The 25,230-nt window shown below is 62.4% G+C and overlaps 1 protein-coding gene across 7 annotated transcripts in view; it reads left to right on the forward strand.

Moving 5' to 3' along the window:
* Window positions 1–840: 840 nt before the first annotated feature.
* The window catches only part of LOC120399311 (PH and SEC7 domain-containing protein 4-like), a 29,212-nt gene continuing 4,822 nt past the window's right edge, over window positions 841–25,230 (forward strand). The window contains exons 1-9 of one of the 7 annotated variants that reach the window (XM_039527474.1): window positions 841–858; window positions 13,099–14,294; window positions 18,954–19,032; window positions 19,477–19,930; window positions 20,870–21,049; window positions 21,539–21,619; window positions 22,112–22,224; window positions 22,936–22,994; window positions 24,703–24,792. In XM_039527474.1, the coding sequence (XP_039383408.1) occupies window positions 13,257–14,294; window positions 18,954–19,032; window positions 19,477–19,930; window positions 20,870–21,049; window positions 21,539–21,619; window positions 22,112–22,224; window positions 22,936–22,994; window positions 24,703–24,792 (2,094 nt within the window). In that variant the 5' untranslated portion in view covers window positions 841–858; window positions 13,099–13,256. Of the gene's footprint in view, window positions 859–902; window positions 1,197–5,055; window positions 5,256–5,293; window positions 5,391–8,875; window positions 8,980–13,098; window positions 14,295–18,436; window positions 18,451–18,953; window positions 19,033–19,476; window positions 19,931–20,869; window positions 21,050–21,538; window positions 21,620–22,111; window positions 22,225–22,935; window positions 22,995–24,702; window positions 24,793–25,230 lie in introns of those variants that run through there. The other 6 variants (XM_039527472.1, XM_039527470.1, XM_039527475.1 and 3 more) reach the window with 6 other exon arrangements.

Below are 25,230 nucleotides of genomic sequence, written 5' to 3' on the forward strand. Positions count from 1 at the left end.
GGAGCCCAGCCCTCCACCTGATCCAACTGGTGTAAACAAGGCACAGGCCCTACTGAACCATGGGGGGTGATGGCCTCACTCCTGGTTTACACCAGTGTCACTGGCTGCAGAGTGGGGTGGGCTGCCTGCCCCTCACCCTGCACCTCGCTGCTGGTGCCTGCATCAGGGCAAAGTGGGTGCAGGGCGCTGCCTCTTCTAGGCTGGTGGCAAGTAACCCTGGCAGGGCAGCGGTGTCAGCGACAACACCAGGCGCTGGGACCTGGGAGAATAGGGTCCTCAGTGGCGTGGCAGGGGAGGATCGGGCCCACAGTGCAAGTGCAGGGGAGGATCGGGCCCACAGTACCGGCACAGCGGAGAATTGGGCCAATGGTCCTGGGGAGGATCAGGCCCACAGAGCCAGGGCAGGGGAGGATTGGGCCCAGAAAGCCAGGGCAGAGGAGAATTGGGACCACGGAGACCGGACAGGGGAGGATTGGGCCTGTGGTGCTAGGGCAGGGAAGGATCAGGCCCACAGAGCCCTGAGAGGGGAGGATCGGGCCCATGGTGCTGGGACAAGGGAGGATCGGGCCCACAGAGCCGGCGCAGAGGAGGATCAGGCCCAGCTCGTTCCCAGACCCAGACACGCCCATCCCCAGCCGGGCTCAGCTCCCGGCAGCCGCTGGCTGAGCGGGGCCGCCAGCCCCGTTCCGGGGGGTCAGGGAGAGCCGAGTTGTGGGCCCACCCCAGCAGCTCCTTTCCCGGTGGTGCGGGGAGGGGCAGGGGCCGGGACTGGGACGCGAATCTCCCAGTCTCTAGCGCCCCTCCTGCCCCCGCTCCTCCCCAGGCTGGAGCGCAGCTCTCAGGCCGCAAGGGCCAAAGGTCAGTGGCTCCGCACACAGTCAGGACGCCCCGGCCGGGGCTCCGGAGTGGGCACCGTGCCGGCAGCGGCCGTCCGGGCTTGCTGCTGTCAAACCTGTCTGGCAGCCCCGTGCCGGCTCCTCCTCGCCCCAGCGCCGGGCTCGGGCTCTTCCGCTCGGCCGAGCCACGTTTCCAGAGTCCCGGCGTGCCCCCAACATCCCTGCGCCCCTGGGCCTGGGGGAGAGCAGCCCCAAGGCCCCCTGCCCTTGGAGACGGAGCCATGAGCCTGCTGGGCCGGGGAAGGCAGAACCGAGTGGCCCTGGGCCTGTGCCCCTGCACCGAGCCCCCCCACGAGATGGGTAAGGAGACAGCTGCCTTGCCCGCGGCACGGAGGGGACGGGGCTGGTTGGCAGGGGTGAAAGGGATTGTGGGACAACCTCCCAGCATGCACTGTGGTCCCCAACTCCAGCCTAGGCCCCCCTTCCCCGCCCCCACCTAGGTCCTTGGAGGGAGGGTTTAGGGGGCTTTCCACAGCACCAGCCCCTGCTGCCTCGCATGCCCTGGCATGGGGGTGGGGGAAGGCAGCCGGGCCCCCTGTGCACTGGGAGGAGCCGTCCTGGAGGTGGTGGGAGGGATTGGGGGGGTGGAGAGGGAGGGCCTGGTTGGCCCCCCACTCTGCAGACCTAGGGGACCCCGGGGCTCAGAGCTGGGAAAGACCCGCTCGACACATCCTCCCTCTCGAGCCCAGCCGGCACATGAGGCCCCCCAGCCGGTGTCCTGGCCAGGCTAGAGGGCGTGAGGGGCTTGCCCAGCGCCCATCACCAGGGTATCTGGCAACGGCTGAGAATTTAAATCTAGAAATAGCATGAAATCCCTGCCCCCTCTCCTCCTGCAGGGGGCTGCGTGGTGGGTGGGTGCAGGACGTGTCTGGGTGTGTGTGTGTGTGTGTGATGCCCGTACGGATCAGTGCGACGGGGTCCCTAGATGAGCGTGGTTGGGGCTGCCCTGGCTCTGTCATGCCCACACCAGCCCCGTGCCCATGGGGCAAGTCTGGCCCAGGCCTGTTCCGACTGCAGCCCGTGCCCCTGGCATCCATGGGGCAAGAGTGTTAATAGCACATTAGGTTTGTGATCAGAACAACAGGGCGACACCTCTGCTCACTGGCCCCGTGGCTAAGATGCGCCGCCCACACCTGGAGGGGAGTGTCCTGCAGCAAGCAGTGAGGAGCTGGCAGAGCCAGGAATCACTTCCCCTTGTGTTTGGCCGTGCACGGACCACAGGGGACCAGACGCTCACAGGCACCAGAGGGAAACTGCTCTTGGTGGAAGGCTTGGGGAAGCCCTGACCAAGGTCAAGCTTTGTCGTGCCAGGCACTGCCCAGACTCCAACCGAGATCAGGGCCCCGTCGTGCCGGGCGCTGCCCAGACCCCGCCTGAGATCAGAGCCCTGTTGTGCCGGGCGCTGCCCAGACCTGACTGAGATCAGGGCCCGTCGTGCCGGGCGCTGCCCAGACCCCGCCTGAGATCAGAGCCCTGTTGTGCCGGGCACTGCCCAGACCTGACTGAGATCAGGGCCCGTCGTGCCGGTCGCTGCCCAGACCCCACCTGAGATCAGGGCCCGTTGTGCCGGTCGCTGCCCAGACATACCGCGTGACAGCCCCTGCCCAAGGATCTCCCAGTCTGTACAGATGAAGGATTGTTACAGATGGGCACAGAGTGGGGATGGGACCAGCCTGTGCTCACACAGGGTCTGTAGCAGAGCCAGGAACCCTGATGTCCCAAGCACAAAGCTGGCCCCAGTCATTAGGCTGGGCTCTTCCTGTCGCAGCGTGGGGCCCTGTTGGCCTGGGGCTGCAGGATCCAGCCCGCCTCAGAGCAGGGAGTGAAATCCTGGGCTGGAGACACACAGAGCCTGTCTCAGGAGGGACTGGGGTGAGCTAGGGACAAGTGCCCGTGTTGAGCACTGGCACCGTGCCTGGCACTAGACTGGCCCAGGCAGCCGCAGCCCCAGCTGGGGCGTTCACCATCCATGGGCCGGAGCCTGGACCAATGAAAAACTCCCACGGATGGCAGTTGGGGTCATGGCGGAGTGAGGGGCTGGGGGACCTGGCCTGAAGCCCTGGTCCCTGCCCACGGTGTTGGCACAGCAGGCCGGGCAGGCGGCTGGCTTGCGGCACAGAGGGCTGGGCGAGGGTGGTTCTGTGGGTCTCTTTATTTGTGCTTGGACTTGCTAATGACTGCGGCCGCCCAGCCTGGCCACACGGCGTCCCTGGGTGTGTTAGTGTTGGCACGGATCCTCGCTGCCACCCACACCAGCCCAGCAGCTGGCTGGGGAGGCAAAGGCCGGCTGGCTGCAGCCAGCCAGGTGCCCCCTGGCCCTGCTCACAGTCAGGATCTAGGCATGTTTGTGTGTGTGTGGCGGGGAGGCAGCAGTAGCCTCGTGCCAGCTCAGGGCCAGAGCAGCCGGCAGGGTTGCTCTCCAGAAGTCGGTGATGCGGCATGTGATGCGGGCGGTCCCCAGCCCTCTCCCTGCACACAGCCTTGGCATTGCTGGGGGGCCATAGGTTCCTGGTGGTGTTTGCAGGGGGCCGCAGCCAGAGACGCCGAGGAACCAGGCATGCTGGGCGGGGAGAGGTTGATAACCCAGGAGCGCGGGGAGAGATCCCAGAACCCTTCAAACTGCAAATGGCACCAGAATAAACCAATGCAGAGGGAGGGTGTTAGCAGGGCCAGCAGCCCGTGGGCACAGGCCCACCTCGTGAGCCAGGCTGTGTGGCCCAGTGGTTAGCGCTCACGCTGGGAGGCTGGTGGGGCGGGTGCTTGCCCTACCTGGAGTGGGCAGGCAGGATTGGCCTCGCTCTGCTGTAGCTTCAGCTGGCAGGACCTCGGGGGCAGGGTGGGGCTGGAGGGAAAATTGGGGTGGCTGTGACCAGGGGCATCTGGGGGAAGTGTGGCTGTGAACGTCCTCTGCCTCTCCAGGATCACTCGTTCTCACAGCTCCCCCGTGAAGAACAGCTCATCCCCCGCCCCATGGAGTAGCAACCAAGGGAGTTGCCCAAGGTCACACAGAAGCTCAGTGGCAGAGCCAGGGGCTGAACCCCTAGTCCAGGACAGCCTAGTGCAGGAGCAGGGGTCCGGCTCTCGTAGGGTGGGGCAGGGCGGAGAGGTGGGCGTGCGGCTGGAGGGGACCCTGGAGAACTGCTCTGGGGCCGGGGAAGAGCAGTCAGGGCAGTTCCTGTCTGTGTCGGGACGACGGCACGGATGTGTCGGAGCAGGGCAATAACGCAGGTGGGTGGGATCCAGGCACGGCTTGGCGTGTGCGTGTCCATGTCTCTGTGTGTGTGTCCGTGTGTGCCCGGCCCAGCGTGTGCATGTCCATGTCTGTGCGTGTGTGTCTGTGTGTGTCCAGCCCAGTGTGTGCGTGTCCATGTCTGTGCGTGTGTGTCTGTGTGTGTCCGGCCCAGCGTGTGCGTGTCCATGTCTGTGTGTGTGTGTCTGTGTGTGTCCAGCCCAGTGTGTGCGTGTCCATGTCTGTGCGTGTGTGTCCGTGTGTGTCCGGCCCAGCATGTGCGTGTCCATGTCTGTGTGTGTGTGTGTGCGTGTGTGCCCGGCTCAGCGTGTGCATGTGCGTGTGTGTCCGTGTGTGTCCAGCCCAGTGTGTGAGTGTCCATGTCTGTGTGTGTGTGTCCGTGTGTGCCCAGCTCAGCGTGTGCGCATCCATGTCTGTGCATGTGTGTCCGTGTGTGCCCGGCTCAGCATGTGCATGTCCATGTCTGTGCATGTGTGTCCGTGTGTGCCTGGCCCAGCCTGTGCGTGTCCATGTCTGTGCGTGTGTGTCTGTGTGTGTACGGCCCAGCATGTGCGTGTCCATGTCTGTGCGTGTGTGTCCACATGTGCCCAGCTCAGCATGTGCGTGTCCATGTCTGTGCTTGTCTGTCCATGTGTGCCCGGCTCAGCATGTGCGTGTCCATGTCTGTGCTTGTGTGTCCGTGTGTACCCGGCTCAGCGTGTGCGTGTCCATGTCTGTGTGTGTAAGTCCGTGTGTGCCCGGCCCAGCATGTGTGCATCCATGTCTGTACGTGTGCAGGGGCCAGCAAGCCAGAGACCTGCCCCTGTAGGCAATTCCCCCTCTTCTCCGCCCTGCGGCTGCACTCCCAGCAGCTCAAACAGATTCCTGTCCCCACTGGCGCATGGCGGTAGCCGTGGCAGCGCACCAGCATTGGGAGCAGTCAGGGCCGTTCCCTGGGGCCTTGCTGTGTGCCCCGAGATTGCAGCCCCCGGGGAACCGCTGCACCTGCCTGAGCGTTTCCTGCCACCGCAGGAGGAGCCGGCTAGTGCTGTGCAGCAAACAGGAAGCCACTGGCTGGCCCCATGGCACCGGAAGCAGGTGAAGGCCGGGCGGCTGCAGGGCTGCACTGGGTGAGTTGTTGTGACACTTCCCAAGCTGTTCTCTCGGGGGCACGGATGGGATTCCACCAGCACGTTCGCTTCCTCTCCCCTGTGCCCGCCGCTGGCAGCGGGCTGGGGCTGGACGGGACCCGTGGCTGAGCTCTGGTGCGGAGGCCTTCCGGGGGGTAGGCCGCGTCTGCACGCCCTGAGCGCTGCTGGCTAGGGAGGGCTGGTGTGAGCGGCCCAGCCGCTGCGGGGATCTCTCCACCCCAGCCACGGGGTTGCGGGCCAGGGGCTGGCTCAGCAGGTGTGAGCCAAGCAGGGTGGTGCCTGCTCGTGGCCTGGCCTGCTGCTAGCCACAGGCAGGGGAGCACCTCTCTGTAGCGCTCCCAGGCTGGGATTCTAGCCCCTAGACCCCCAAGGCGTGTGCATTGTTCTGTGTCTGCTCTCCAGGCAGCTCTTCCTACCGCCCCCATGCCGGGGTGCTTTGTCTCCCTCTAGTGGCTAGGATAAGGGTCTACTATAAGCGCTAGCTAGTGGAGCCAGTCCTTTGGCTCCAGTGGGAGAGGCTCAGGCTTTTGGTGCAGGTGGTCCCAGGTTTGTCCCCCCCACTTTTGGCCCAGGTGGGGTTGGTCACGCAGCCTCCAGGGGCCCAGCGCCATGTGCTGCCAATGGGCTGGTGGCCCAGGCTGGCTGGCTGTGGAAGGGCAAGTGGGCCGGCCTGGCCCGCTCCGTGGCAGGGAGAGGCGGTGACCGCCTGGTACCGATGGAGGGAAGCGAGCCGGGGGGGGGGCTGAAAATGGTGCTCGCTCTGTAAAGCAGCCCAGGCGGGCTATGGCCTAGAACCTGGCCTCTCGGCCTCAGGCTGGTGACCCCAAGCAGGGTCCTGGCCACAGGCCAGGGGATCACAGCCACCCCGCTCCCTCCACATCACCGAACGGTGCAAGGGATGGGAGTGGACGCCCTGGGTAGGGCAGCCTATTAGCACCGAGCTGTGGACACACAACCGAGCAGCTGGTCCTGGAGGGAAAATGTTGGGGGCTAGTGTGGCCCAGGCTGCCCTGAGGCTGCCTCTGGCTTCCCTTTGAGTTTCCCTCAGGGGCCCCAGTGGCATCTCCATCGTCATCCCTGGGGAGGCCTGGGGGAGGGAGCAGTTTGAGCACTGCTTGTGACTGCATCGGGCAGGGCAGTGCCTGGGAACCCCAATGGATGCAGGCCCGAACCCCAGCAAGAGTGCGAGGGGGGTGTCACAGCATGTGGGAGGGGGGGCAAAGGAGCCAAGCAGGAGGGAGGGGGGCAAAGCACGAGTGCTTGTGTGGTGAGACCTGGCTGCATCCCCAGGACACGGAATGGCGGCAGGGAACTGTCATCAGTCCCTCTGCCGGGAGACCCCGTACCCTCATCCCTCCCGTGGGGGGCCTCTGCCTGCGGGAGCTGTCAGTTCTGCCAGGGATCAGCCCTCCAGCAGATTTCAGCCTAGAAATTGGCATGTCCACAGTGGAGACCCCCACCCCCACACTCATTCCTCTGGAGATGCCGCTGGGTGCCCAGCAGGGTGGCACAGTGCCGCTGTTCCTCTCCTGCCTGGGAGGGGGGGCAGGTGGTGGCTGCTCATGCTGCCCCCGTCCCCTCCATGGGAGGTTTTTCCCTTTTACTATAGCCGGGGGGGATCTGGGGGAAGAAGGGTTTGAGCCCGGGTGGCAGGTGGCTGGGCAGCGCCCTTGTGGATGGGCACCGACAGACCCCCGGGTTGGCATCAGTCACAAATGTATCACGGGATCCCAGTGCGATGCTGTGGCCAAAGGGCTAATGGGGGGGAAGAGAAAGGGGTGTCTCGAGTAGGAGCAGAGAGGTGATTTCGGCACGGCTGCAGTCCTGCGTCCCGTTCCGGTGCCCGGGAGGGATCAGAGAAGAGCCACGAGAAGGATTAAAAGGCTGGAAAACCTGCCTTGTGGTGCTAGGCTCTGAGAGTGTCTGCACAGCAAAGGGAAACCAGCCGGCTTGGGCTGGTTCTTCGCTGTGTTCACTTCAGGGTCGGGCTTGCGCCCAAGCTCTGGGACCCTCCCACCTCACAGGTCCTAGAGCAGGTCTACACAGCAATGAACCAGCCCCATAGCCCGAGTCTACTGGCACAGGCCAGCCATGGGTGTCTAGGTGCTGTGTAGACAGCCCCGAGGAGCTCAATCTCTTTAGCTTAGCACAGAGACGGTGACGCGGTGTCTACGTGTGGGGAACAGAAAGTTGATAATAAAGGGCTGTTCAGTCTAGCAGGCAAAGGTCTCACACAATCGAATGGCCGGAAGTCAAAGCTAGACACATTCCAACTGGGAGTAAGGTGTAAATGTTTAACAGGGAGGGGAATTAACCATGGGAGCACCTGCTCAAGGATCAGAGTAGAGTCTCCATCACTGACCATTTCAAACCAGGCTGGGATGTTTTCCTAGTAGATCTGCTCGAGTTCAAACAGGGAGTAAGTCCGGGCCGTTGGAGGGTCCTGGGAAAAACAGCACCATCGCAAGGCTGATTTTATGCTGCGCAGCACCAGCTTGAGGGGAATTCGGCTCCCGGCTCAGTGCTTGCTTGGCTGCTGCAGTTTGGCTGTTGCTATTTGATTGCCAGGAGTTGTCCCTCTCAGAGCCAGGTGGGGCGCAGGATAGCAGGACGTGTTGGAGCCAGAGCTGGGGGCAGACCCTGCCTGGGGGCGCACCCAGGTGGAATTTAACCAGCCTCGCCTCAGTGAGCAGCCGCGGTGCATTAGCGGTTCTGGGGGCTGGAGCCGTTCACCCGCAGGTCACTGGCTGAATGCAGCCAGGCTTAGCAGGGGTTAATGATTCCCCCTCCCCATGGCCCCTAGATGAGCTGCCCAGGTGCCAAACTCACCCCCCGGCATGGCGCTCGGCTGGGCACTCTCTGGGCAGGGACTGCACTCACTAGGTGTTTGTACAGCGCCTGGCCACCATGGGTCCCCCAGCTCTGCCCCATTCTGCCCCAGTGGGACCCGAAATCCCCTCGCCCGCTGGGTACTTGTGAGAAGTGACGCCAATGCGCAGAGCGAGGGGGACTTAGCCCAGCCGCAAACCATGACTTGATTTTTTTTTTAATGTTGCAATTTTTTGGAGGCAGGGGGTAGAATCTTCTGATTGCTGGGGTTGGGGTCTGAGCCCCAGCTGGAACTTCCAGGGCTGGCAAAACAGCAGGCCCCACTCCCACCTTGGGATGCCTCCCTGGGGAGGTGGGGGCCAGTGCCAGCGCTGGGAGAGGGACGCCCCCCAACCGCATCTGCACCTCTCAGTGCCCTGCTGCTCCAGGGCTGCAACCAAACGTGCCGGAAGCTGCCGAGAAGAGTGTGTCAGCAGCGTGGGGGAGGTAACACAGAACTCCCCCCGCAACCAGCCCCATGGCCTGCCCCAGGGCTGCGGGCTTGGCTGTGGTAGGTGGGGCAGGGAAGGAGTCATGCCCCCCCATCTGTGCAGCTGTTTGCATGCCTTTAGCTTAGCCAGCAGTGGGAGGCCAGAAGGGCCTGGGCCTGGCTGCGGGGGGGGGAGCTCTCCCCCCTCCCCGCCCCATTTCTAAACCCTGTGGGCAGGAAGTGTGCAGGCAAGTGACAGCAGCAGAGCGAATGCGGGGGGGGGGGGGAGGAGAGAGCCGGCGCTTCCCCCAGCCGCCGGGAGCCAGCAAGGATGGGCAGGTCTCCCCAGGCTCCCCGCCCCCGGGCAGGGGCTGGCCCGCTCCCCAGCGCAGAGAGAAGCCCCTGGTAGGTGCCTCTGGTGGGGGCTGCTGGGCTGGGAGCCAGTGGGAGTTGGCTGGGGAAGGCGCCAGGGCCACTTGGCTTGGAGGGGAAAGTCCTGGCAGGAGCATGGGGGGAGCTCGGAGCGAGTTGTGGGGACCCCAGCAGGGAGTGGGGGGGGAAGGGGATCCAGGGGGCTGCTCCCCCCCAGCACTGCTTGCCCCCCCTCCCCGGCGCTTATGGCTGTGACACGACTCAGGAAGGATGGGAGGAGGCTGGTGGAGCCGTGTCCCTGCCTATGAATGGGGCATCTGTTCCTTCGCTGGTCCTGCCCAGCCGGGTGTGGGGCAGGACAAGACTCACACAGGGGCAGAGAGAGGGACAGACAGATGCACACACAGACAGACCCCCCCCACACACACACACACCAGACATACCCAGACCCACAGCTGGCCGGGGCTGTCACAGTCCAGCTGGCAGTGAGCTGCCCAGCCTGGGGAACCAGCCACACGCTAGCCCAGCTAACAATAGCAGGGGGAGGCTCGGGTTAGCCACTCAAGGTCCAGGCCGCCTGCCCCCGGGTCTGGGCTCAGGTGGCTAGCCCCTGCTGTCGCCCCTGCCGCCATGGCCATGCTGCCCGAGCTAGCTGCTCCCAGCACCTGTGCAGACACACAGACACAGCCATGCAAACAGAGACCCAGACACAGAGACACACAGACACAGCCATGCAAACAGAGACCCAGACACACAGACACTTACACACACACACACCCACACACCCTCCGCAGACAGACACACAGACAGACATGGATGCACAAGCAAGGCTGGGCACTCATGACGCCCATGTACGTTAGCAGGAGCCAGCACCTTGTAAATTGGACCCAGGGGCACCTGGACAGGCAGCCCCCAGAAGCAGACAGACAGACACAGAGAAGGGAAGCCAGACACATTTTTGGTCTGGCTGCTTGGGGGGGGTTGGTTCGCTCCCTCCAGTGACCATGAACTCTGGATTTCCACTCAGCCTCACACCTCTTCACGCTCAGTGCCCTCATTGTGCTGATGGGGAAACTGAGGCAAAGAGAGGGGCAAGGACTGCACCGAAGTGACAAAGGGAGTCAGTGACAAAGCCAGGAAAGGATCCCAGGAGTCCTGACTCCCCAATCAGTGCTCTAGTTATTGGACCACGCTGCCTCTTATCTAATCATCCAGCCCCCACAGCCCATACTTACCACTTCTGGGAGATTGATCATCTATCTATCCCCATCCACCCCATCTATCTAATCTATCTATCTATCCCCATCCACTCCATCTGTCTAATCTATCTATCTATCCCCATCCACCCTCAGCCTTGCTGAATCCACGGCATTGTTCCTCTTCCAGAGCCAGGGTAGGGGGCAGTGGCCCCAAGTGAGGTGCCGACATCCAGAGGTGACTCTCTCCCTGTGCTGCTCTGTCTCATTGGCTGCACAGCTAGGCCTGCCCAACCTGTGTTAGTTTCACAAACGCTGCAATTCTGATGTGCTCCCATGACTCCAGGAGCTGGAGCTTTACAGAGCAGCGAGCCTGTGGGAGAACGGGCTCTTTGCCAGCACCCAGCCTTTTCGCAGGAACGTAACGGGTTTGATTAAACTTTGGCCATGCAGCTTCTCAGACCCAGGATGGAATTTCTGGTCAGGTCACAGCAGTGAGCGAGACCCCAGAAGAGCCAGTAGCCCAGTGCTCGTGGCACTCACCAGGCAGGTTAGAGACACTCTGAAAATCACAAGCCTGGCTTAAGCATTGGCAGCGCTGCACTCTCGGCTGGGGGCTCCAAGCACGCTGTGTTTGTACAGCACCCAGCACACCGGGACCATGTTCCACGAGGGGGCTCCGGACGCTGCCCTAATACAGATGACCAGGACACAAGTGCTAATAGCAGAATTCCTCTGGGGTAGTGGTTTTTAATGCTATAGATTAGCAAACTGGATTATGGTTATGGGGATCTTTTCTACGTGACTGTGTCAGTCCCATATGTCTCTGCTTAGCCACATAAGCTGGGACTTCACATGCATCAAGCAGGCACCGGAAATGCTGTGGCTGAGTGTAACACTCTTCCGGCTTGGGCTCTGCAATTGTGGTCGCTCTCCCGGCATCTGAGTGTGCGCGTGCAGGCCCGTGTGTGCAGCCCTGCAGCTCGGGCCCCTCTGTGGACTGCTCTCTAGCTAGCTCTCAGTGATACGGGGCGAGCAGAAATGGAGCCCACGGACGCTAGGTCGGAGGTATCTGTGTGTCTGCGGGCTGGCGCATAGGGCCAGCTTCAGGGATGGGAGAACTCTGCGGACTTCAGGGACTCAGGCGTGCAGGGGCCAAAAGGGCAAATGTGATCCCAGGTGTGTCAGGAATCTCGGGTAGGAGCAGAGCGCTTATTTTCCCTCTGTATTCGGCCCTGGTGCGACTGACCACTGCTGGGATCATGTGCCCAGTTCTGGTGTCCCCGATTCAGGAAGGATGTTGATAAACTGGAGAGGGGTCAGAGAAGAGCCACGGGAATGATTAAAGGATTAGAAAATGTGCCTGAGAGTGAGAGACTCATGGAGCTTCATCTATTTAGCTTAACAAAGAGAAAGTTAAGGGGACTTGATCACTGTCTATCAGGGATCAAATATTTAATACTGGGCTCTACAGTCTAGCAGAGGAAGGTCTCACATCATGCAAGGGCTAGAAGTTGAAGCTAGACAAATACAGACTGGAAATAAGGTGTACATTTTTAATGGTGAGAGTAATTAACCGTGGGAACGATTTACCCAGGGTCACGGTGGATTCTCCATCATGGACAATTTATAAACCAAGATTGGCGGGACTGAAGTCCTGCAAAGTAGCATCTAGGCTTTGTGCGGTCCTGCACAAGGGTGATCTCCATCCCTAGCCCAGACACCAGGCATTCCCCCTCCAAGTGTACTGCACATTTCTGTGTAGCTTCTACGCTCTGGGGGGCTGTCCTTTCTCCCTGTGTGGTACAGTGTTGAGCGCACTGTGGGGGCCGGAAGCGTGACAGATAACACTCCTCATCTGAGCACTTCAATGCAGTCTGGTGTCATTATCCCCATTTTACAGATGGGAAAACTGAGGCATGGAGCAGGGCCATGGTCACCCAGAGAGTTAGTTGCAGAGCTGGGATTAGAACGCAAGTCTCCCAAGTGTGTGCCCTAGTCACTAGCCTACACTCTGAGCAGGGCCGCCCAGAGGGGGGGGCAAGAGGGGCAATTTGCCCCAGGCCCCGCGTCCCGCAGGGGCCCCCACGAGTGTTTTCCGGGGCCCCTGGAGTGTTTCCCGTTTTCCCGCGGCTCCGGTTGAGCTCCCGCAGGCATGTCGATCGGAGCCCGGGACGAGTGGACCTGCCGCAGGCATGACTGCGGAGGGGGCGCTCGTCCCGCGGCTCGGCTGGATCTCCCACAGGCATGACTGCGGCAGGTTAACCGGAGCCGCGGAACCACGGCACCCGCCCCAGTCATGCCTGCGGCAGGTCCGCTCGTCCCGGGCTCCGGTTGACCTGCCGCGCGAAGGGCCGCCCCACGCGCCTGCTTGGCGCGCTGGGGTCTAGAGCCGCCCCTGAGCGGGGGCCCCCCGCCGCCGAAGACCCCGGGCCCCCGGAATTCTCTGGGCGGCCCTGACTCTGAGTGCCGCCAATTCCTAGCTCTTTTCCTCTTTTCCAAAGGAGCTCAGTATCAATGTCCAGATGGGGAAACTGAGGCGTGAGGCGGGGCCGTGACCTATCCAAGGTCACCCAGGCCAGTGGCACAGCTAGGAATTGAACCACTTCCTTTAAAAATGAATTTCTCATGCAGATTTTGACGTCGGCAGACGCTGCTGACCAAACAGAAAAAAACCCGCCCTGTGCTGCTTGCGTTTGTCTGCTGCGCCCCCCATGTGTCTGGGCGCCTGGTGTGATAAATAAATTGTCACCCCCGTGTACTGTACAAACCCTGTGACCTCCCGGTGGATTTCCCTGCTTTCAGTATCGCTCGTCACTGCTGGGCCGGGTTGCAGCGTCTCTCGCCCCCAGCGGCTCGCATTGGCCTTTCCCGGGGTTGTCTAACGTGCCCATTTCCAGCCCATTTTGTTGAACGTTAACTTGTGGCTTTGTTTGTTTGCCCTCCTTTGCTCCAGGGTAGACCCGAGTGCCATGGGGAGCCTCTCTAGAGAGCCGGCTGCTCACTGCTTAGCAAACAAGCTGGGAGAAGAGCCCACCTTGGCTTAACTGGACCTTTCAAAGCAAAGTCAGGTGCATCGGCAACCCCGGGGCGTGGTTCCTGGTGGAGGGTGACATGGATCCAGCCGGCCCTTCCAGCCACACGGAGCCCATGGACCTCCTGGCTCCTTATGCCGCAGAAGCTCCAGGATGTAGGCCTGGAGAAAGCCTCTTTAGGATTCAAGATGCGATTGTGTTCTCCGATAATTACACAGACCCGGGCAGTGCCTTGTACACCCAGTCCCCCTCGGGCCCGGAGGGCCACGGTGTTGGCAGCTGCTCCTTGGAAGTCGCTGCCGGGGACTGCGAGACGTCTCTGGAAGAATTTGCTGGCCTGGGGGATGGAGAGATGCTGTGTGCCGTGGGGAATGCACTTGATTCGGAAATCCCTGGGAACTCAGCTTGTGCGGAGATCACATCACTTGGTTCGGAAATCCCTGCAGTGGAATTTCCACCCCCTCCAGCGGAGAACCTGAATGCTCAGGACGAGGGGAAGGATGATGCTGCCCAAGCACTGTTCTGGTCCGGGATCCTCCAAGCTCAGCTGTGCGTGCTGGACCTGCAAGGGGAGCTGGAGAAGCAAGAAGAGCCTGTCGCTGAGCTAAGCAGCTGGTCCCAGGGTCCTGAGGATGCACTGAGCCGCGTCCCGGCTGCACAGGGCTTGCCCATCTCCGAGGAGCTGCTGGATGAAAGAGCCACCGCGGCCAGCGACAGTGATGACGGGCAAGAGGCCGGCACGGGGAGGCAGGAGGAGGAGAGCTGGTCGTCCGAGGGCGAGGAAGAGCAGTGCCTCTTCTACAACAACCCGCTCTTCCAGGAGAGCCCGGGTCCCGCGGGGCCCAGTCCCTCTGACGGCCCTGCCTTTTGGAGCGCTGCTGAGGGGGACCGCGCTGGTTCCAGCGATGAGGCCGATGGGGCTCCCCAGGGCGAGCCGGTGTCAGGCAGTCAGCAGGAGGAAGAGTGGTGCCCCTTCGCCGAGGCAACCGAACCGGGAGCCGAGGATGAGACACCGGGCGATTTCCCCGCCTACACAATGCACTGCAGCACCTGGGCCCCCTTGGTGATCACGGAACGGGACATCGACGGGGCCTGCTCGATGGCCGAGGAGCCGGAGGTAAGAAGCGAGCAGCCCATTCGCCCTTTGTCAACCTCCTCTGGCGACCAGGCTGCAGGGAGGGGCTTAGTGGAGGGACAGCCCATGTCTCCGCCCCTTACCCCACCCGCTCAGGCCAACCTCAGTGATCTCCGTTTGGAAAAAGCCCCCCTCGGCCTGCCCAGGGTGTGCTGGGGATCCACTCCCGGCACTGTGGAGCTGTGAGATGGGGGGGCACGAAGGGGCTGTACCCTCCTGGGTCCGTACTGATGTGCAGTATTGACCCCCCTCAGCCCATCCAATCCGACCCGCTGCATAACCCTGGCCAGGGAACGGCACCAGAGGGAATTATTTTCCCTGCTCTGCATAAGCCTAGCAAACCAGGCTGCCAGGGGTCTGGTGGGAGGTGAATTACCTCCAGCGGTGGGAAAAGCCCTCCCCTTGGCGTAGGCAGCGCGTCTTGGGTGTAGACAGCCTCAGTAATTTGGAGGCATGGCCCGTAGGAACTACATGTCCCAAGATGCAGTGCTCCAGGGCACACTGTTGACTCATATCCAGCTTCTTGTCCACTGTAATCCCCAGGTAGGTTCAGGGGCCATGTAGGGACTTGCCCAGCCCCTGGGGTCAGTTAGAGCTACCTCCGGGCTGCTCCAACTCATGATCTGTTTCTCATAGCATCCAATGAGCCCTAGGGGTAAAGAACAGCCTCAGTGCAGCACGCCCCAGCCACGCCCCCATTCCCCCCCTCATGGGCTCTAGAGGGCAGAGAACGGACACAGTGCAAGGTGCCCCAGCCACACCCCTGATCTGCCCCCTATGGCCCTGGGGGTAGGGAACAGCCACAGCGCAGGGCTCCCCGGCCATGCTCCCGATCTGCCCCCTATATGCCCCAGGGGGCAGGGAATAGCCACAGTGCAGGGTGCCCTGGCCATGCCCCCGATCTTCCCCTATGTGCCCTGGGGGCAGGGAATAGCCACAGTGCAGGGTGCCCCCGCCATGCCCCCAATCCGCCCCCTACGGCCTTAGGGGCAGGGCTCCACACCAGCTGGGGAGGCCATTGCAGAGGCGGAAGCCCGAGGGGGCCATTTACACCTACCCTAAGGCCTGTTTAGTGTGTCAAACCAGTGCGAGGGGAAACCGAGACAAGGAATGGGGTTTGGGCCAACCCCTCAGCACCGGCACCTTGGGGCAGCCCCTGACACGCTGCTTGCCTGGGCTCAATTCTGACCTCAGCTCCATCGAGGGCCCTGATTGCTGGGCCCGTTGGGCCAAGAGCGGGGCAGGAAATGCTAGGGGCCGGGGAGCCCTGCCCCGCCCTAAGACCTCAGGCCAGGGCTCTATTTTTAAAACTGGCCTGGCGTGGCTGGAGCCTGGCTCCAACAGGGTACTGCTCAGCATGCGCCTTCCTGTGGATTGTTTGCAGCGGTGGTTTGGCACCTGGCCAGTCTCCAGGATAGGGCTGGGCTGGAGATGAGGCAGCTGGGCTGGTGCGTCAGGCTTTGCTGGGGGGAGGGTATCAGCCATCCTGCCAGGGCAGGGGGGAGTCCGTGGGGGGCGGGGTGACACACATTTCTGGAATATTTCCCAGGAGCAGCTCCTGGCTTCGGGAGCTGCCGGGGGTGACAGGAGAAGCTTGTGGTAGCTCCTGTGTTGGCTTTCCTGCCATTGCAGGAAACTGAGAGGGTGACAACCACAGTTGGGGTGCTGAGGCTGGGGCGATGGGGTGGGACTGGGGAGGGAGGGTCCCTTGGGTGAGGGCCAGCACTGCTTTTGGGGTCACTTGGTTCAGGGGCCTGGTTCTCAGCCAAGGGGAGCAGTAGGCACTGAGCCCCTCTGGAGGTCAGACCCCAGTGTGAGGCTGAGATGACACTGCCCAGAGTCTGTCAGTCTACAGGATGCTGCTGGGTTAAACTCACGGGTGTCAAGACCAGACACATCCCCTGAGCTGTTACTGACCCTGGATTGCTAGCAGAGGGAGGAATTCCTCAGAGCCGGTTCTCACCACTCCCACCTGGACTGGTCGTGTTTGTGTTACCATAACCCTTCAGGGCCCCACTCACAGACTAGCACTCCTCTGTGCTAGGCACTGTACTTATATATTGCTATTAGAGGTATTGCGGTAGCACCTAGGCACCCCAACCATGTACCAGGACTCCATTGTGCTAGGATCTGTACTTTTCTATTGCTATTAGAGGTATTACGGTAGTGCTTAGGTGCCCCAGTCACAGACATGGCCCCCTGTTTTGCCAGGCGCTGTATGTAGGGTGACCAGATCACCCAGGTCAAATATCGGGACATGGGGGCGGGGGGACAGGGACAGAGGGAAAAAAAATGGCGGCAGAGCAAAAAAAAAAAAAATCCCCCACCCCCAATTCCTCCTCCCTCCGCAAGCGCTGGAGGGAGGCCCGGGAGACTCAGGGGAGCGCGGGGCTGGGGTGAGTGTGAGTCTGGCCTGGCCCCAAGCAGGCAGGACTCGGGCGCGGTATCTGGAGGGAGAGTAGGGGGCGGCCTGCAGTGCCAGGCGGCGGTTGTTCTCCCCACCTGGGCAGCGGGACTTGGGAGCAGCCGCTGCTGCAGCTCCCACTGCCGCGGGGGGAGGAAGCGGCCGCTGGCCAAGCTTGGCGGCTGCGGCTCTAGCACCCATGAACCCCCCGAGCCCGGGCCTGCTGCGGGGACCCAGCACGCACCCAGCCCCTGGCCAGTCGTGTCTGGGCTGGCTGCCCAGCTGGTGCAATCCCGCGGGCGGCCCCGGAGTGGGGGCAGCAGGCCCCAGCCCCCCCATCCCGCTTGGGTCCCGCAGGAGAACGAATGGGGCTGGGCTGCCGATGCCTCTGCTGCGGGATTGCACCAGCCGGGCAGCCAGCCCAGACACGACTGGCCAGGGGCTGGGCGCAGTGTGCGCGCTGCTGGGTCCCTGCAGCAGGCCCGGGCTCGGGGGGTTCTGGCCCGGGCGCCAAAGCCGCAGCCGCTGAGCACCACGTGCTTGGCCGCTTCCTCCCCCCGCGGCAGTGGGAGCTGCAGCAGCGGCTGCTCCCGAGTCCTGCTGCCCAGGTGGGGAGAACAGCCGCCGCCTGGCCCCGCGGGCCGCCCCCCTACTCTCCCTTCAGGTACCGAGTCCTGCCTGCTCGGGGTCAGGCCAGACTCACACTCACCCCGGCCCCGCACTCCCCTGCGTCTCCTGGGCATGGCATGCTTGGCAAGAGGCGGGAATTTGGGGAGGGAGCCAATGGGGGAAGGAGGGGGCAGAGTCAGGGCGGGGGAGGGCGCAAGCCCTTCTGGGCTCCGGAGCCTTTGCTTGTTTGTCCAGTGTCCCGACCTAACATTGGTCGGGACGCGGGACAAACAAGCAAATATCGGGACAGTCCCGATAAAATCGGGACGTCTGGTCACCCTAGCTGTATGTCCCATTTCTCCCTAGGTGCCAGATTCCCTGGATGAACTACATCTCCCATGATGCATCATGTCTCACCTCTGAACCACATGCTGTAGCAGAGGAATCATATGAGTGCAGATGCATGCTGGGCAATGTAGTCCAGCCAGGGAGCCCCACCCATCCAGCACAATTGAATAAGAGGTACCAGCACTATAATTCCCATGAGGCACCATGGCTCCATAGACACATGTGGTTGAATGTTTCTGCACTTCTGAATTGACTTTTTTTCTGCCCTTTTCATTCTGCAAAAAAAGTCAGTATTTTTGCCTTCTGTCCGATTCAGGAGCAAAACCGATGTTGAAATACCAGGATACTGTGATTTCTGCTCAGCTCCCATCCAGCCCTGTGGGTCAGCTGGGGTCAGGTCAACCTGTCACTAAAAAGGCCAGAGCAGAAACAGAGATGGGCAAGGGCTGGGCCATTGGTTTAGAGAGGAGAAGAAGTAGGGAGATGGCAGAGAGCTGTAAAATAGAGTGAGCGAGAGATGGGGAGAACAGTAGGACCTGCCCTATTGCGTAATGCCCCTGCCAGGGGACAATCAATGAATGTTCAAGGCAACGAATGAAAAACACACACAGTGCCTAGTTAACCTGTGGAACTCCCTGCCACAAGAGATCAGAAACAAAAGAGGCTCAGCAGCAAATCAGGCTTGGTTACCTTCAGTCGTGTTATAAACCCTCCTGCATCAGGGTGTGAGCCAGCCGCTCATTAACAGGGCCCAGCAGAAACTTCCCTTCTGGGTTGGTAATTTCAGAGTCGGTTATTGTGGAAGTTTTGCTGTTTCTGCGACAGTCGCTGGTGCCAGCCACGGTCGGGGCCAGGAGCGTGGGCTGGAAGTAGGGTGACCAGATGTCCCGATTTTATAGGGACAGTCACGATTTTTGGGTCTTTTTCTTATATAGGCTCCTATTACCCCCCCACCCCCGTCCTGATTTTTCACATTTGCTGTCTGGTCACTCTAGCTGGAAGGGCCAGTGCATGTCGTTTCCAGGGAGGAGGATTAAGCAGACCAGGGGATGGGGTGGATTTTCCCTCACTCGGTGTTTTCCAATGGAGATTGGGCATCTCTTTCTACAGTCTGGGTGTCCTGGGCTGGATTGTCCACCTGCGTTGAGCAGGAGGCCAAGCTGGATCAGAGCAGCCCCGCCTGGCCTTACCAACCGACTCCCTGGCCTCCACACTGTTCCTGTTCCCGGCAGTTCTTGGGCTCCCGTGGATTTTCTAATGTGTCTTTGCTTGTTCTCCAGGCCCCGGGCCGCTCCCCCGACCAGCTGGCAGATGGAGCCGTCTGCCACCCCCCGGTTGTCCTGTGCAGCATGGAGTCAGGTGAGTCCTGGGACCATTCGGGGACGAGCCAGCTCTTCTGCGATCGCTCCTCCCTGGCCTATAGGAGGCGGGGGGCTGGCTGTGAGACCAAATGTGGGGGGCAGACCGTACCCCACCTGCTGCTGCTGGTTCCTGTGCCTCTCTGCAGCAGCTCGTGCTGCCGCTGTCCCGGATGACACTGCGCTGGGTGGGCCCTGGGTCTGAGCCAGTCGGGCCAGGCCTGTGTGCCATGCTTAAAGCCGGGGGCCTGTCATATTCTATGGAAAAGAAAGGGACATCACATCTGCCTTCCCCCTACTCCCACTCTGTCCTGCCCCCACCCCATCTGTCCTGTCATGCCAGCAGGGGTCTGGCCCCATATCGCGGGCAGGAGGCTGGCTGGGGCCACAGCAGCGGGGGAGGGGGGCTGTGCTGGGGCCATTGGTAACTGGACTGTCCCCACAGCTCTCAGTGATGCACTAGACCCGGAGGAGGGCGGCTTGCTGTTTTCGGCTTCCAGCACCTCCATGGTATCGACCCTGCTGCACACCGAAGACTGGGACCACCCCAGCCCCTGCGAGCTCCAGCCTCCAAGTCCCTCTCCGGGTGGAGGCAGCTGGAGCCCCCAGGCCTCCCCGCAGCACACCACGGAACCGGCTCAGCACCAGGAGGCGGATTTGGAGCTGCCAGCTCCTGGCCATGACAGCCTGGCGCCCCCCTGTCTGGTGGCAAAGGCGTCCCAGAGCACTTCCTGCCCGCGAGGGGAAGTCACTGCGGCCGAGTCCCCGGCTGAGTCGCTCAACACGGCGGAGGGGAAGCCGGGCAGCGCAGCGCAGGGGCAGGACATGGAGGAACTACCCCCCACGCTTGGAGATGAGCCTGTGCTGGGGGAGGAGGGCAGGCTGGAGCCCACCCCGGGGTAAGCCAGCTCGCGAGTGGGGCCATGGGGAACCAGACGGGAGGTCACGGGGCTCAGGCAGCCACGACATCCTCCAGCTGTGGTTAGGCGCCGGGGCTGAGCTGAGCTTTGCACTGTGAGGGCACCTGAGATGAAAGCTGGCAGCCATTTGGTGAGCACTCCGAGAGGGTAGAGATAGCTGAGAGCTAATGGAAACTGCTACCCGTCCGTCTGTCCATCTATCCATCCCTCCTCAGACTCCCCCTCAATCCGTCCCTCCCCAGACCCCTCCTCGATCCATCCCTCACCCGATCCCCCCGACCTCCCCTCGATCCGTCCCTCCCCAGACCCCCCTCGATCCATCCCTCACCCGACCCCCCCGACCCATCCCTCCCCAAACTCCCCCTCGATCCATCCCTCACCCGACCCCTGACCTCCCCTCGATCCGTCCCTCCCCAGACCCCCTCAATCCATCCCTGACCCGACCCCCCCACTTGATCCGTCCCTCCCCAGACCCTGGCTGGGATGATTTAGTTGGGGTTGGTCCTGCTTTGAGCAGGGGGTGGGACTAGATACCTCCTGAGGTCCCTTCCAACCCTGATATTCTATGACTGCAGGCATGGGCTGCTCCCCAGCCTTACCCCCCTCTTTGACGCACACATGCGCTGATATAGGATTTGCTCACTCCTAATGGGGAAGCAGAATGAGAACCCAGCTTCGTTCACTCTCCGAACTGCGGCCTTTGCCCCATGAGCTAACGAAGAGCACCTGAGCTAGACCCCTGAGGCTCTGCGGGTGCGGGGCGGGCAGAGCTGGGCCTTGCAGCCCGGCACATGGAGCCAGTCCCCCCCGCCCCGCCCCCGGCAGCAGGCTGGTGCAGGAGAGGGCAGGACTCAGCCATGGGGAGGGGAGTGATGGGAGGGGCCCCCCTGCTTCTGACACCTCCATCCGCCCCCTCAGGTGTCCCAAGCAGGAGGATGCAGGGGAGAAGCCAGGAGATCTGGAAGCGCTGCAGCCCGACGGGGCCCTGCTTGCCAACGGGGCCTCTGGGGACCAGGGGGCCGCTCAGCGGCTGGCAGCGCGGCTCTACCACCTGGACGGCTTCAAGAGGTCGCAGGTGGCCTCCTACCTCAGGAAGAAGTAGGACTTAAGTGACGTTTCGGGCAAGATGGATGGTGTTCTGGAGTGTCCCTCGCTGGGAGGGCTGGATTAGCCAGGAGCTCCCCCCACTGCCAGCGCCCTGCCCCACTCCCCACAGTGCTCCCTGCTGGGAGGGCTGGAGTAGTCAGGAGTTCCCCCCACAGCCAGCGCCCTGCCCCACTCCCCACAATGCCCCTCGCTGGGAGGGCTGGAGTAGCCATGAACTCCCCCCACTGCCAACGCCCTGCCCCACTCCCCACAATGCCCCTCGCTGGGAGGGCTGGAGTAGCCATGAGCTCCCCCCACTGCCAGCGCCCTGCCCCACTCCCCACAGTGCCTCCCACTGGGAGGGCTGGAGTCACTGGGAGCTCCCCCCACAGCCAGTGCCCTGCCCCACTCCCCACAGCACCCCCTGCTGGGAGAGGCCAGGCCTGGAGTAGCTGGGAGCTCAGCTCTGCGCTGCTCTGATCTGCATGTGTTGGTTCCCAGCAACGAGTTCAGCCGGCAGGTGACGGAGGAGTACCTCACCTTCTTCCAGTTCAGCGGGCAGACTCTGGACCGGGCGCTCAGGTAAGGGCACCACAGATCCGTCCAGAGCGTTTCCCAGGGGAGCAGCGCAGGACGAAAGCTTGTGGGGAGGGGGGCAGGGGGAGGGGGCGCTCGGAGCAGCGCTATGAATTCCTCATCTCGCGCCGGAGCTAAGGCCAGCCAGAGAGGGCCCCGAGGTGCCAGGTGCTGGACACACAGCATACTGGACAGTCTGCACCCCGAAGAGCTGACAAGCTAAATAGGGCAGACGTGGGGAGGGGGACGGGGATTGGAGCAAACGGCTGATCAGCTCCAGGCAGAGAAAGCCCCCAGGCCACACAGCCCTGGGTCCGGGAAGGCAGAGTCCCTGTTGCATGGGCCTGGGGCCGCAAGGTGCCAGGGACTGTACAAATACATCTGGGGCTGCAGCCGCAGCAGATGAGCGGCGTGCGCAGGGTGGGGAGAGGAGAGGATCCAACCAGTCCAGGTGCAGCTGCAAGTCTCCCAGCGTGGTGTTTCCTCTGCACCGGGCAGGTCCTTCCTCAAGGCCTTCGTGCTGACTGGGGAGACGCAGGAGCGGGAGCGGATCCTTGGACACTTCTCTAAGCGCTACCACCTCAGCAACCCCGACGCCTTCCCCTCGGCAGGTGAGCTCCCTGGGGCCCCCACATCCCCGCCCCGGCTTACAGACACCCTAGGGTCTGATGCACCCTGGGCCTGATGCTGCCACTTACTTCCCACCGGACCGGTGCTGCTCTGTGCCTCAGTTTCACTACCCACACTAGCACAGGCAGGACCATCATGCTTCTAAAGAGCGGCGATACACCCCTCCCAGCCCCCGGGCCATTCAGAGTGCTCATGGCGCCTGCCACTGAAAGGCAGCCACCTCTGGGCTGGAACCAGGGAGCTGTTTAATGGCTCCACAAGGCTGTGGGCCAGTTTAAGACAGGAAGTGAAGAGTGCCGTGCCACAGGAAGCTGCGAGGGTGGGGTGAGGGTTAGGGGCAGAGGCGATGAATGGAGCTGGAGTTTGGCTGGGATGCCCAGGTTTTACTTCGGAGCCCCGGGATGGAGGTGTTTTGGGATCCCCACTGCCCCCATGCGAAAGCCCACGATTGCCCCTGCCCCCACCCCAGCACTCAGTAGATGCCGGGGGAGGAGCCGTGCCATGGAGATCTGGGATTGCTTGCCAGGGGGCTGCCACGGTGCCTGCATGGGAGAGGTGCCGGGCGGGGCGATCTGTGCCCTGGAGGGCCGTGGGCCCCCCGCTGTCCACATGCAGCGGGCTCTGCAGATCTCTCCTGCCACGGACCCCAGGCCGGCTCCGTGCCGAACACACACTCCCTCTCTGCCCCCTAGATGCTGTGCACACCCTGACCTGCGCCCTCATGCTGCTCAACACGGACCTGCACGGGCAGGTGAGCCCATGGGCATGGGGGGAGGCTCCGGGGGGCAGCATCTGGCCTGTGGCGATCTGGGCGCCCCTCCCAGCAGGGAGGGCGGGTTCAATGGGGATCTCACCAACCAAGCCCAGAGCATGGCCCGACTGGCCATGCCAGGGCGGTGCCCAGAGCTGGGTGTTTCGTGGGGGAACGGGGTTGGTAGTGGGACGTGCCCTCCCCCTGGTGGTTCCCATTGGCTGGTGCTTTGGTGCCAGTGTGCAATGAGTTAGGGGGGCTGAGCCCATCTCCAGCAGGGAGGGCTCACGAGGGGCAGGGTGAGGACTGGGGGCAGGTGGCTGTGCACGTTCTGGGTTGCAGCGGGGGGGAGGGATGGTCCGTCCATCTGGCCCTTTTCGCCAGCGCCGCAGTCACTAAGGGAACCAATCGCATGAAAAAGCAAGGCTAAAAAGCTCGTTAGCAAATCGGCAGGCTCAGTCTGGGGAGGGACAGGCCTCCAGTTAGCGCACACGTGCGTGGACACAGGCTCCGTGATCTCGCACATACTTGCGTGTGCATGGCCATCTGGGTGCTTGCCCAGGCGTGTGCTCATGAGCTAGTGCTAGCGTATGCCCATGTCAGGGGGGAGGGAGATCCGTGGAGCTGGGGCTGCCCGCTGGTTTCGGCTGGCATTTCGCTTTGCTGGGCGAGTCTCCTTGGCCCTCACCCAGCTGTCCCTGGTCACACACAATTCCAGCACCGCTCAAGGGGCCCATTAGTCTTTGGCTGATCTGGGGAGTTGGGCAGTGCGGTGACTGGCCCTGCAAACTCCCCTTCTCCTGCTGCTCTGGGAGCCACCCCTGGTGCCTGGTGGCACCCAGCTGGGCCCCTGGCAGCTGTTCTCCATGGGACCCCAGGCCTCGTACCCGGGAGGAGCTGTGCCCGTGAGTCACACCCTGGGTCAGGGGAAAGGTCACCCCTGAGAACAGTGCCCCCCACCCAGATGCGTCATGGCTCCATGCTGCAGCTCCAGGGTGAAATTCTGTGTGAGTGTGGGCATAAGGCCCTGGGTGTGCACGCCACACGGGCTGTTTGCCCAAGAGCAGGCATGTGTGTGAACAGGGGAGTGCCTGTGTGCAGAAACACGGGCGTGGAGGGGTGTGCCCAAGCAGGCTCCAGCACAGACCTGGCCTCCGGACTCCTGGGTTCTGCTGCTGCCTGCCACCCCCCTCTCGCTTTGTGCTCTTAGGGGCAAGGAGCGACTCTGCCTGTCACTGGGATAGCCACGTTGTCACGGGCAGGCTAGCGGAGCGAGGGGTGCAGGGCCTACCCCCCAGCTGAGTTGTCAGCCTGAGGGATGGAACCGTGGGCCCCTCCTCCATAAGCATGTGTCTGTGGTCCTGGCCAGCACTAGAGGGGGCCAGACATGGCACTGCTGCCCTCTGCTGGCTGGATGTAGCGTCATGTAACAGTGTGTCATAGCCCGGGAGCAGCTCCTCTCCAGGGCTCTGGGAGCAGCAGGCTCTGAGTGCTAGAAAGATTATTTGCTCCATTATTCAGGCTGCGGGAGGTCAGTGCCCCTGCCCCTGGGGCCAGCCCTGGCCTAGGGTGGGGCCATGTGTGGGGGCCATGTGTACTGGGCAGCATTGAGTGCCCCGCGGGCACAAACCCAGCCCTGTTCTCACTGTGATCCGTGTTTCTCCCACCCTGGTGTGCATGTGGCACCATCGCCCCCTTGTGGCTGCAGAACATCGGCCGCAGCATGACCTGCCACGAGTTTGTAACCAACCTGGATGGCATGAGAGACGGGCAGAACTTCCCCAAAGATCAGCTCAAGGTACCGAGCCCATCGGCCAGGCAAGATGGCGCCACTGGCCTCGAGAGCTTCCGGCCTGCATGCCAGCTGAGGGCCTGGCACACCCGATACCTACCCAGCTGTGTGTCCAGCCATTGCACCGTCCATGCAGTCATCTGTCTGTCCATCCTGTACAGATCTATCCATCCACCCCCGTATCTATCTATCAATCCCCCCACACTCTATCTATCTATCTATCTATCTATCTTCATACACCCCCTCCAGCTATCTCTACCTATCCCTGGCACCCTGCCCCCAGTGTCTCAGTGCTGCATGGGGTGGGGAGGGTAACAGGGCTCCGCGTGGCCCTGTGTGTGGGGGAGGAATGTGGCTAATCCCGGAGCCCAGGCCCATTCCTAGAGTGCCATTGGGGAGACAGCCCAGGGAACGGCTGTGGGGTTGCAGTGATTGCAGCGAGGG

Source organism: Mauremys reevesii, linkage group 2 (assembly GCF_016161935.1).
Source record: "Mauremys reevesii isolate NIE-2019 linkage group 2, ASM1616193v1, whole genome shotgun sequence".
Classification (NCBI taxonomy): domain Eukaryota; kingdom Metazoa; phylum Chordata; order Testudines; family Geoemydidae; genus Mauremys; species Mauremys reevesii.